The sequence below is a fragment of the Erpetoichthys calabaricus genome, chromosome 10 (assembly GCF_900747795.2).
Source record: "Erpetoichthys calabaricus chromosome 10, fErpCal1.3, whole genome shotgun sequence".
NCBI lineage: Eukaryota > Metazoa > Chordata > Cladistia > Polypteriformes > Polypteridae > Erpetoichthys > Erpetoichthys calabaricus.
The window spans coordinates 83,799,174-83,812,913 of record NC_041403.2 but is presented as its reverse complement, the minus strand read 5'-3'; the positions used below and the strand labels follow the sequence as shown (position 1 = coordinate 83,812,913).

General features: G+C 38.1%; 1 protein-coding gene across 2 annotated transcripts in view; it reads right to left on the bottom strand.

Moving 5' to 3' along the window:
• Nucleotides 1-1,628: 1,628 nt before the first annotated feature.
• LOC114659193 (protein BCAP-like) overlaps nt 1,629-13,740 on the bottom strand; it is a 64,316-nt gene continuing 52,204 nt past the window's right edge. For both annotated transcript variants that reach the window (XM_028811516.2, XM_028811518.2), the window contains 2 exons: nt 10,422-10,547; nt 1,629-2,060 (listed from right to left, as the gene is read on the bottom strand). In XM_028811516.2, coding sequence (XP_028667349.1) covers nt 1,899-2,060; nt 10,422-10,547 — 288 coding nt within the window. In that variant the 3' untranslated portion in view covers nt 1,629-1,898. The remainder of the gene's footprint in view (nt 2,061-10,421; nt 10,548-13,740) is intronic.

The window sequence follows — 13,740 nt, the reverse complement described above, 5'->3', positions numbered from 1 at the left end:
AGGAAAAAACGTGAGCAGGCAGTCCATCTTATTTGTGATATTGTTCACATTCATGCTTGGGTCACTATGGACCACCTGCAGTCCTACTGAGTGTTGACAGTTGACACTAGATAAACAGCTCCACAATGGCAGAGCCCTGTCGCTCATGAAATACTAATGGTGTTACCAATCTTAAAATAAACTTAGCTCTTTACGCTGTGAAAGTTCAGTTGCTGGCTGAGGTTTAAGAATGTTCCGGCATGTCAGAAAAGAGTTCATTTCCAGAAAGGTGTTTGATTAGCACTTTGTAGCATTGCAGACAATATCTTACTACTGCACAAGCTTCTTTGCAGTTACCTGTTGTGGCCTTTCTTGTTTTGTGGGAAATAAATGCATCAGGCCTGGGAACTGAATGACGGACATTAATCAAACAAAGTCTAGCTGAGAAGAGCAACAGGATCAGAACCAAAAGTAGTCTCAAGCCAGAAGATCATTACTAAACCCAAGCACCTAATCTTAAAATGCTACCCAAAAGCCTCAAAGGATTTCTTTGGTCTTTAAATAATATCCACAAACCACAACCACATGACCACCACCAGTTAAAAAAGCAAACAAAAAAAAAAAGTGGCTGCCGCAACTGAAAAACAACATGGTGTCATGTAAATGTCATAAAAATGAATTGTTTTAATCAATTAATAACAATTAATGAATATACAAAACCCTTAAATCACGAGAAAGTAAAGCTGGGCCGTCCATCCAGCCTGACAGGACATGTGTTAAGTTAATAAATGTCCTGGACTGTTAAACTGTAATGAGCCTTTTCTCTCAGTCAACGCAACACTGGTTCACTTTGCTAGTCCCATCTCTCTACAACTTTCACAATTAAAACGCATTCCTCTTGCCCTTCAAGTACACTACCGTTACTCTTACTGCCTTTTCTATCCTGCCATATTCCAGAGGAAGCACTTAGGGATCAGCAATCAGACTCTTTGCATACAACAGCAATGAAGAGAACTGCTTTTACAATTCTAATGGTGATCCATTTTTTGAGAAGCCCAGTAAGTGCGTTTCCATTGTGGGACCCAACTGGTGTGTTTAGCCCACCTTAAAATAAAAATGGTGCTTAACAGGAGTTCACATTGCAGACAGACAAGAGTGGTGATGTGGCAGCAGAGGCACCGCTGGGGTAGAACTGTGAGGACTTGGAGATCCTTTGTGCTCCTCAGGATGAGCTGCAATTGCTTCACTGTAGGTGTATGGATATATAAATCAGTCAGCTGCATGAGATTTTTAAAAATAAACTAAGAGTCAGTGAAGCACGGAGTAAATGGCAGGTGGAAGCAGGAAAATACAAGAAAAGTCATGTTACACGAGCCCTGCCAGCTGTCCGAGTGCCAGGAAAATACACAAGATTTGAATTTCACCTCAAAATGGAAAGAAAGAAAAATGAAAGCTCCTTGTAGTTATGATTAGTGCATGAAAAAGGCTAACATATGACACCGCCCACATTACTACCTACATGCTGTAATACATTTTACTAAATAATAACTGTAAAGCCATGCACGGCGGCTTTTAACCTATAGCCATTTGCTGTATTTAGTAAGAATGCTGAAATAGAACATTAATTAACAATGGAAAAAAATACAATATATATTGTGAACAAAATATTTTATTTCTTTAATAAAAATCGTTTTAATAAATTAACATCCATAATACAAAAATATAAAATATAGGAAAGTCCGTGTGTGCTGAAATGCTGCAAATCTCATCAGTGGATGCATTACACTTCTGGATTAACATTTTTAAATTATTTCACAAATTGCCTTTAGTGAAGACGTAAAAAGACCTGATTAATGCATATAAGGTACATCAAATCACCATAAAAAAATGATAATGAATGCAAAAAGAGGCTTTGCTACCTAAAAGGATGGTGCAAAACCAGGAGAGAAGCCTTCTCCAAACATGGTGGAGTAGGACTTTTTCAAAAAATCCACATAGTTTTGTATGCTCTGCTTGTGGTTTTCAGATTCTTCCAGATTCTTCTGCATTTCTTTCAAACGCATTTCATACAGGTTTTCTGCCTGCAAAAAAGGGATATGAGCAAAGAAATTCATTTTTCAAAAATGTGCCTCCCTTCATCCAGCATCCATTTCCAAAGCCACTTAATCCAATTTAAGGTCCTGGGGCCTCAGAGTCTGCTGTGGATTTTATGTACCCACAATGGCAGTTGCTAACCTTCTGGTTAATAAACTTTATTAAAGTCTATTTAATTTTCTTCTGAAGCTATTTTCTTTTTTTTTTTATATATAATGTGGGTTTTAGAGATCCACCTTATTAAAAATGATCTTGGTAATTTTGTGTTGAACTGTGTATACTGAAAATATTCTGAAAAGTCACTCAATGCACTTACCTGACAAGATTAAATATTTACATAACATTAACAAAAATGTTGTATTTTGGCCCCCCTTTTACTGCATGAGTTGGAAATTGCCTTCAGCGAGTGTATCAAAGTCAGGCCCCTACTTGTCAGGGATGTTATTTCCTGTGATCTCTGAATCAAATGTCAAACTACGATTCATCATTCAATCCAGCTACTTTGGTGCATTTCATTTTCTAAAGCAATAAATACTAATAAGGAAAAATGTACACAGGCAGTGCCCAGATGTAATGCAATTAAAACACGCTAGCGTTTCTTTAAAATGTATGTTGACATTGCCTTTTGTTACCTGGGCCCTCCTGTTGTTACAGCTTAAGCTACAGATAAATGGACTTTCCACTGTAACAATACGCCGATGCAGGTGTGCGCCTGCGCTTCCTTCCTGGCTCTTATTGCAACTTAAGCCATCACTATTACAATTGGGACTTCAGCAGTAAAGCTTTTTAGGTGCAGCTCTTCCAATAAATGTAACAATTCCTGCAATACGTATTTTACTCACAGTGAAATAAACAAATAATGTCAGTTTTAGTGATCCATGAGCATAAATTACACTTTCTTTAATAGAAGGAGCTGCAACACAACCACTGCTTTAATTATTACTGTGTACCTTAAAACACAATTTTCCTGGATGTTTGATTAGTTTTGCTAAGACACTAGTGTTTTGAAATGTTTAGAATCAACTTCTGGAAACAAAGCATTCCACAAATGGAAGTTCACCTTGCAAAGCACCTTCATGTGCTCAAAGCTGGGGCAGAGAGAAAGGCGATCTGTCGATGGCCTCTACAAGTAAGTGCATGTGCACGTGGCAGCTGGGCTTACTGCGTTAATAAAATGGCGGCCAAATGAAGCTGCAGGAAAGCGGTAAACGCTTAAAACAAGAAACAGCAGATCACAGCGCAGTCGACTTGTCACAGGAGATTTGTACAGCAGTTTAGTGTTATAATAGAAGAGCCATGCTTACTGGGAAAATGTGCAGAGTCCACACAAAAACAGAACACTTACCATACCATAAAGGACAAAAAATACACTGGTCTGCTTGAAAAGTACCTTCTTAAAATAACGGATGGTAACTGATGAGTTAATGATTGCTCCTCATTGCCTACCTGTATGCCGTAAACTGCAAAATAAAATGTTTAAGCTTTACACATCCTGGAACTCCACTGACAGTAGCAACTGAGACTTGTGGCTTATTTAGGGCAGAAAAACAAAAAAAGAAACTGGACAAGCGCTCTTGACTTATTGTTTAGTATGGTAAACATTTAATTTAGGTAATAATACTTTATTTTCAAATCACTTTTCAACCAATTTTTCAATCAGATGCAACCACCCTTTATCTGGAGTTCAGTTTTTTAAAAGAGTGAATTACTACAACAGCTTAAACTGCTGTCAAAAGGAAGAAAACTAAAAAAGAAAACTTTAGTCAAGTGCAACAAAATACTTGCATGCTCAAGTCTATAGGGCCTAGTCCTGGTTTCGTTATATACAAAGTAGAAACCAAGCCCTGATGGGACGTCAGTCTACCTCAAGATGCATTTGGGACTGTTAAGTAGACATTAGGACTAAACTGGAGTAGCCACCTTAAACAGGCACGGAAAGAACATGCAAACTCCACACAAAGGAAGACTAGGCCAAAATATGAGCCAAGGGCTTGAAGCTATAAGACAGCAGCACTAACCACTGCTCAACCACAGCACCTCTCGTGTATGAACACATACCACTTAAATAACACAGACCAAAAAGAAAGAGACCAATAAATAATAGTGAACAGAAACAACCACAATAAAAACTGACAGCAATTACAATAAAACTGGCACACACATAAATCATGGTGAACCAGTAGCAGAGACTGACAAGGTCGAACTCTGACATCTTGCGGAAAGAAGCCATCTCATAATCAGGGAGTGCATGCTTTAATGCTTCAATAACGTTTACCAGACGGCAGCAGACACACAAGTGTTAGAGGTGGATGTTGACTAGCTTAATATTATTAATAACCTTCCTAAGACATGTTTAAAAGAAAAAGAAAAAAAAATCCTCAGAGGAGCAGAGCTCTGTTCCAATAACAGGTTTGTCCGACATGAGCCAGGGCACATTGGTTTTAAGTCGGACATCAAGCAGGTTTAAATCCAAAAAATAATACCATCCTCGATGTACAGCATGGAGTGTATTTAAAAAGACAGAAGTGAAAAATATTACAGTCAGCAAAGTTTATACATGTGATGTACGTGAACATTATAGTCGGCAAAGTTTCATTAAAAGTAACTTCACGGCAAAACTCCTTCCCATTAAAAATATTTCAGCAGATCATTCCCATAATAACTGAAATGAGAATGCCCACTGCTGACTAAATTGTCTCAAAGTGGAGAGTGATCTAATACAGTGGGAAACACTGATAAGAATACAGGAATGAGGCTCAATGGTTACCAGCTGCACAAGTTCTGGCTATTAGAAGCCTGCCATGCTTTGCTAAAGTGATGCAGACAGTTTGCCTGGAGGACAGAAGCATTAAACTAAACCAGAGTCAGCAGTGACTAATGGTGTAGAAGCACAATGGCCTACAAAACAGCACATACAAACTAGGTTTTATGTTGTATTTTCTAAATGGCCTTGCCTTACATTGGAAATTACATTTATTCTTACTCAATTAAGACTAAATGAACATGTTCATGTGTGTTAAATAAAATGAAATTCCCTAAAACAGATAAACCAAAAACTGGTGCATTGTGGAGATCTAATGATTCTTGGAGGCGCCTGACATTAGACTGACTTTGACCACAGAGCACGACCAGAGACTTCAGACACATCAGCAGATCTTCAAAGTATTCCTCTCAAGTTGCAATGAGAGACACCCAGAAATGGGCTGGGCTGCCAGTTGGCCTTACTCATCTAGGTTAGGTATACATTGGCTTGTCTTTTCTTAATGGCCTTGGGTCAAAGGTCCATTGAAAGCTAACTTTAGCTTAATAAAACACCAAGTATAGTAAGTGGCTAATTTCATTTCACACTGGGGAATGGTAAGAGAAGTGGAACAGATATTCACACAGTTTCCATTTCCATTAAACTAAACTATAGTAAAGAAAATCTTCCTAATGTTATTTACCCTTAACAAGTTTCTAACTGTGTCCCTGTGCTCTTGATGAAGTCATTTTCAAGTAACAGCCTTGATCCACTGTACTAATCCCCTTCATGATTTTAAACACTTCAATCATGTCACACCTTAAACTTCTTTTTCTTAAACTGAAAAGGCTCAGCTCTTTTAATCTTTCTTCATAATTCATCTCTTGTAGCCCTGGAATCAGCATAGTTGCTCTTCTCTGGACTTTTTCTAGTGATGCTATGTCCTTTTTGTAGCCTGGAGACCAAAACAACACTGACTAAAATAACATGAGGACATGTAGATATAGATATTCTTTTTTACTTTGAACTGATAAGGCAGTTGAGATGAAAAAGATAAAAAAAAACAGCATATTTTCAAAATATGGCAGGATAAAGCATAGGTTGCAGCTGCTGCCTTTCCTCTCCAGAGATGGGGATTAACATCTCAAATTGGGTAATGAATGTGTGGAGTTTGTACATTCCCCTCAAGTCTTTACGAGTTTTTGTACAGGTACTTCAGTTTTCTTCTCATGCTACATGTTAAATTAACCAGAGACTCTAAATTTTCCCCATATGAGAGTGAGTGTATGAGAGAGAGAGGGAGCGAGAGAGAGCCTTGCTTTATTCCTCCTCCAAATAATCAGGTTGTACAATACTTTCCATTTAATGTTTTAGTAATGATGTCTGTGGTTGCTTGAAAAACTTAGAAATAAACAAGAAAAAATATGCAAAGTTTTCTCTTAATTTTCCATACTTGCAAATTCTTTAATATGGCAAACATTAAAAGTAAGACATCAGAATGTAGCCCATCTTCTTAACTTCAATTCATTACACAATATAAAGCATTCCATATATAAGCGTGACTTTTAACTCTTTCAAACTAGATCTGATCCACAGACCTGCCACCAAATGGCATATGTGAGCCCATACATGGCTGTGTTGAGGCTGTTAAGAGCCATATTACCAAAAAAAACTAAACAAAAAAAAAAATAAAAAAAATGTACCTCTTCCAGTTAACTACAAAACCAATACTGGCAGATACATGTGTGTGTAAAACATCTGTTCACGGAGCAAAGTGGCACAGCAAAGCAAACCACAGAGATCACAATTAGAGTCTATGGTGTGCATGATAAACTGCAGGAAATTAACCACTGGGACATGACTGACACGTGATGTGATGCGTGCTGTGCAAACTGGCATGGCCATGAGAGTAACCAGCAACTTTTAGTTTGCCAAAACCTCAGCCAAGCAAGACTGCACAAAGCCGTGAAAGCTACTAAAGCACCCAAGAACTATACTATAGCCAATTAGGGGGAGGAAAACAACTTGTGGTGAAGATTACTGAAGATAGTGTGGTGTAGTGACTAAGGCACTGGACCTTAAACCAAATATCTGCATGTTCAGTCCCACCCTCCTCCTTACTGTGTGACCCTGTACAAGACACTTAAACTACCTGTAACTTGTAATGTATTCTGGTATTCCATGTCCTCTTGGATAAAGATGCTAGCCAAATCGTAATAACAATGAAGATAAGTGAGTGAATTGTATTATGGAGGTCAAGGGACCCAGTGCATGAAAAACGCACCTACAGATAACCTGAGAGAATGTAGGCACCTGATATACATGGAGCAAAACTTCCTTGAGCTGACAAAGGCAACAGCTTACAAAGCCACTGAAGGTGTGACTGTTGGGTCCATTGTCGTGAGCTTCCTTCATTTACTGATAAATGAAAGTACTTGCTGTTCTTAGTAAATACTCATAGTCAGTATCCTATGATTTTGTATATTTTGCCACTAGGATAGAAGGGGTAGGGTGTTAGGAGAGCAACATCTGTCATGCAGGTTACAAGATTAGGATGCAGACTACCTCTGCACCAAGCCACTCAAGAGCCTCAGGCTCTGCCATGAGTTGCTAGAAACTTCACAGGATGCAAAACAAAGTGCATTACCACTGTGTTGATGACATCATGGTTAAAGTAAATGGAAATGAAATAACAAAGACACTGAAAAATCTAATGTTATATCTGTGGAAAAAAAGAATGGGCAATTAATAGTGCAGAAATAGAAGATCCTGCTCTAGAACTGAAGTGGAGCCAGACTGGAAAATTCCACAAAAAATGACGCAGGGCCATCTAAAAGGTTTCTTTCCCAAAGGGTAAGGAGGAAAAATCCTGGGATTTTGAAAAGGTTCACCCCACAGTCAGGACTGGTGTTAAGACAAATCCATGATGTGTAAGAAAGAAAGTTCATTTTGTATGGGTAGATAAGCTGTAATAAGCTTTTGAAGAGGGCGATAATGCCCTCCAACAAAATCAAAGCATGGGGGGCCTAAAGCAGTGGGATTCTTTGAGCTGGAAGAGTAAGCAAAAAAATATTTTTTACATAATGCACATGGTCAAAATGATGTAGATGATGGGTTTCCATAAGATTCTGGAGCTAATATCAGGGGCTATTGTATTCCAAGCTAAAAAGAAAGCTATTGTGATATAGTGGGTATAGGCAGTGATGCAGAGCAATTAATATTCACTGTGTCATTGGGATTTGTGTAGTTAATAAGACTTTCAGTCATATACATAACCAGCTTGTAAAATATTATGTTTTCACATAAAATGCACATTTTATTTCTATTTAGGATTATAATGGTACATTTATTTTTCTTCATTTTGATTATGCATTCTTGATTTTTGCTTTCACTATTACGTCTGTGAGAAAAGTATTTTTTGATGCTTTACTAGGAGAAATGCTTTTGTTTTCAGAGATTTCTAGCCAAGCTCCTAGGTAAACACTGATTTGTTTATTGTACCAAAACAATATTATCTTAAAGCTACAGATGTTAGAGCAGCACAGCTGCTGCCCTGCTTAACTCCAGGACTTTTGAATTGCAGACCTCCATAACTGCTGCACTTTCTGACAACTGGGTTTGAAGTGCATTGTATATTTAATGATTATTCAATACAAGTGACGTATAAAATTATTATTTATGGTGTGACTGATTTTGCCACCTTTGAGGTGGCATTGTAAGCGGAACTACCTAGCAACCTGATGGATGCAGTAGGCCAGTAACTGTCTAAAAATACTTCTTATCTCTGTTTTTAAGTTGATTGCATTGTATTGCTCTTTGTTGCTGGACTGACAATTGCTTCTTACAGAAAACAACACACACAATGACTTACATATCAGCCATAATAAGAATGGTTCTTCATTTTTCACATTTTACCACATCTTTCAACAAAAAAAATCTTCTGAAGTCTCTACTTTAATAAAAATTCTCAACAAATAATTACACAAATGTTATGTATGTAAAGTAAAAGAAATTTACATAACAGAACCAGCTGTGTGCAAAAGTATGGTATCATTTAAATTTAATAAGCAGTGGCACATTTTTCAGCCACTATGACAGCATCATTCTTACATCTGTTTCAAGGATATTTTCCCATTAGTTCTTATATAACCATTTAACCTATTCAAAAGTAGTTGGCTGCCCTCCATGGACATTTTGCTTCAAGACTTGTTACGTGTTTGTGATGCTTAGCTCTGGACATTCATTTGCTCATTTTAAAGCACAAAAAAAAAATCTTTTAATTGATTGTTCCATGGATTTCAAGGAGTATTTAAGGTCACTCCCAGACTAAAGATTAATTTGCAGGTGAACTTGAATTCATGAACAGAGGAGACAAGGTTTTACCACAGAATAGTTCCCTCAATGACAGCAAGTCATTTGTATCTCTGTGGGGGGTTTGGGGATTGGTACTAAGCCATGTTTCGCATCACGGTTGGGAGAGGGGTTAAGGTTATTTTGATGGTAAGTGATGTTATTTCCCAACCCAATAGAAGTTGTTTTTGTTTTGTTTTTCCCTATTTACAGTTATTCATCCAGAAAATAATCTTCTATAAAGGCATATCCCAGTGACCTTTTTATCAGGCAATTCTCTTCATTTTCTTGTGCTAAACTTCATTTCAAACATACAAAATACAGTACATACGGGGAAATAAAAGATACTTCACTTTACCACATTCATATTCTTTTATCCAGTGGTACATCTTCCAGATGACCCCTTGCAATAACTTTACTTAACAAGTTTAAGGCACACATGATAAAAAACAAATGATCTTCTCATATATACCTTGGGAGCAAGGGCATGAATACATATATCCCTTAAGCGGACATCACATTACATGACTTTTAGTCAGAGGGCTTGTCAAATTTAACAACTTAAATTGCTAATTCTCATTGCCTGAGGATGTCAGGTTACACAACCAGAAATAACGGAGAATAAAAAAATTACTCAATTGTGTGTCAACTTCCAGTTCTAAATTTCCAAAGTACTGAAAGCCTGCTACATGCTTGCATCCAATCGACATTTTGTCTAACAGCTCTGCTGCCTGAACATAAACTTTTCTAGTATGGCAAATTATGCCAATGACATCATAAACACGAGATATCAGACAGATGCTTCTTCTCTGTTCTTAAGGAATATACACATATTTCTTATTCCTAGTGGCTGCATTCTATGTATTGCAATTCCAGGCGATATCTAATTGGTTGTCAGCTGACCCTATAATTTAAGACAAAAATCAATCTGTTTAACTTATTTGTACTGAGTAGCAGACCAGTCTGACTAAGTTGTTGAGTATGTCAAATTACATGACTGCCCCCAACTGTCCCCAGCTATAAGATCATATAGAGGAAGTATGTGACTGGAAATCCCTGAAAAAATTATTTATTGTGGAGGGGTTCTTTAGGTTAGGTTTGGGGAAAATAAAATATGAAATGCATAATTAGGCAATTTTCACATTTCTTTCCCTCTGCCACAACACTATGGTTTTCCCAAGATATAATTGGGTTATAAACTAGCATATTACATTAATACATTTTATATGGGTATACATACAAAAGATTTTGAACTTACAGTTTGTTTAGCTTGTTTGAGATGTTTTAACTCTTTCTGCTTTCGGCTGTTATCAGATTCTAACTCAAGTATTTTGCTTTGAAGTGCAGTTTCTCGACTTGATGCCATGTCTTTTAGTTCAGGAACCTATAAATGTAAAAGAAAAAAAAAACAAAATAATCATTGTATATTATGACATAATAATTAGAAGCAATGACATTAAGAGCAGTTAAAAGCACAGAGTATTAAACTGAAATCAATCATATTATTGTTAAAAACCATATCCATTTTCCTAATTCTGTTTGTCTCTTGCTGAAATAGGCATTTCCTTAATGTAATAAATCTGAAATTTAACATGGTTGACAACTGCCCAACTAAATCAATGAAAAAAATAAACTCCACTAATATTCACTTGGAAAAAAATATTTTCTTAAAATGTTAGGTCTTCTGTGTATATAGTATACAGAGGAGTGGGCAAAATACAAGTTTATTCTTGTATTATTATTATTTATTTATTATTTATTGTGTGTTCTTTTTATTATTTTGTATTGTCGCAGGTGGCTGGAGGGGGCGACCTGGCTGGGAGGCCCCGGAGGACCGGAGTAAGGCTTACGCCTCCCCCAGACCACGTGAGGGTGACCACCCTGGCGGCTATGGGGACCAAGGGGACAGAGCTTTGAAGCTCAACCCTGTAGGGGCCCGTGGTCACCGCCAGGGGGCGGTCCAATGCCTTGGGAGCCCTGGACCTCAGCACTTCCGCCACACCCAGAATTGCTGGGGGGAAGACGATCGGGGACACCTGGAGTGCTTCCAGGTGCAGATCCGGTACTTCCGTCACACTGGGGAGTGCCAGCGGAAACTCATCGGAAGACACCTGGAGCACATCCAGGTGTGGATAAAAGGGGCCGCCTCCCTCCATTCAGGGGCTTGAGTCGGGTGGAAGAAGGACAAGGTCTGGGAGGAGGCAAGGAGGCAGCCTGAAGAAGGAAAGGCATGTAGTTGAGGGCCTGGACTTGTGGGGACTTAAGGGGTTTGTGTGCACTTGTAAATATGGACTCTAAATAAATGTGCGTTGGGTGAGTTGAACGTGTCCGCCTGTCTGTGTCCGGGTCATCTTCCACAGTATCTTTTCCTTATGACAACCATTATATTATAGTACAGACAAATAAATAAATAGAAGCAAAAAATACAAATTTGTCTGACTCACTCACCCACCAACAAAAACACTGTTTTCCATTTAGTTAAAAAGGTGAAATTTGGTATTATGGAACATCAAGGGCACTTGGTATTCTCCAAGAAAGGACATTGCCATGTATCAATATTAGGGGGTAAAAAGCACTACCCCACCTCCAACAGGAAAACTAAATATCGCAAAAATCTCAAAAATGCTTTGACAGATTTGATAAAAATTTTATGACGACATTAAGGAAAAAAAATATTTGCCAACAGTTTTTTGTAAATTTGTCGATATTTAATATTATGTTAATTTACATGCTCTGCACTACACTGACAGCGTGCTGTATGTGAATGAAAGATGCAGCGGAAGTGATTGATGGAGCACACAAAATGCACCACTAACAAATCGGGTGGACGGATGACTGAAGACAGGGTAGTGTACTAGAGCACTCTTACACGATTGATGAGCAGAGTGAGGCTTGAAAGATGCATGAAGCATTGAGCACTGAATGAAGTGTGGGGATGGTGTATGCATGGGGAGTCTGGTTTGTGCCTCATGAAGTGTTGCATGCCACCAAGTACCAACACATAAATGATGAACTGGGGGCCGGGTTGACCAGTGAAGTTTCGGGAGTCGTGGGTGCATTTCCAAAGGGTGCAAGGCACGATAACAGCTACACAGTGTGTTCAAACTGCTGCACGGGAGCAGAGCAGTTCAAGAGGCAGCAAAGCACAGCTTAAAGGAAACATAGCAGATTATCCCTTATCAATTCAAAATAACTCACTTTCCTGTAAAACTGTATTTTGCAATGACCATCAACAAAAGCCAAGCCCATTATCTTGTACTGGGTAGCACAGTTAGTTTTATATAAAACCAAAATAAGCCTGAACCAGAGATGAACTTTTCAACACTTCTGAATAACTTCACATTTTTGAATTGCTGCAGACATCTCCAACTCCAATGGGCTCACTGGATTTGTTAAACTCAGTGGCTAGAGTTTATCTCTGTAGATATTATTGGGTGGAACTGGGTTTATGACCTTTAATAAGTGGTATACTTTGGGGAAGCTGTCAGGTTGAGCTGCCTGGAAGATACAAAGCTGTGTATTCTGATAATCTTTAGCTGGAGGACTATTATTTATATCTGCCACTTTGTGCTCTGGACAAGAAATAGCTTCCATTACTTCCTACCATGCTTTCAGTTCTGAGGCATTTGGAGTGGTATATGTTACATTAAATTCCACAAAGGATACCTTATGATATGTCACAATGTCTAAATTAACTACAGGTGCTGATGACAGCAGTCAGTTCTTTATAGTCCTACCTAACAGTTTTTAAGTAAAAAAGTTCTTCTTTTCATTGAAAACCTAATTTCTCAATTACGCCTGAAAGTTGGATAGTTTGCTCTGACCCATCATTAAGGACTGCCTAAATGTGCAAAGTTTGACATCTTTGCCAAAGCAAAATTCTGATCACCTTTAGCAAAAGTAGTAGGCTTTGGTGCACTGTTAACTTCAAGAAGCACTTGCTCTGCATTTTCCTTTGCACAAATTGCATGGCCTGTATAACCTGATAAGGTCTGCTACATTTCCAACAGTGCTTGTTTGTTTGAATCCAATGTATCATTTCTTCTTTATTTAATTTCTCCAAAGCAGGACTTTGACTCCGGTAATGTTCGGTATTCTTTCAATAAGAGCAGTACTTGGGTTTATGATCTGGCTTGTATGTTGTTGCTTGCTTACAGGGTAACTCTTATTTGTGGTCTCCACTTGATGGCTTATGTTCTGTGCTACAGATAATTCTTAGCTAGGGTAATACACTTCACAGTCTTCTAAATAAGCATGCTGGTGGATCATCTGCTGTGGATGGTTTAAAATACTGCTTGCTTGAAAATGAAACATCTGGCCCACTGTAAATACCACTTTCTGGTTTGAAGGACCACAGTGAAGGAGAGTAATCTAAATGACGTTGACTGGTTGTGCAGAAATCTTTGGTACTTGTGGTGGTGTATTAATTTAGACACTTGGAAGGTAAATCCAGTTCCAGAATTTAAAATGAAGTTAATCCACAGCACATTAGAACTGAAGTCTTCTGTATCAGGCAGTTAAACAGATGAATATGAACTTGTATATATGTATGTTTGTCTGGTCTACAATAAAGAAAA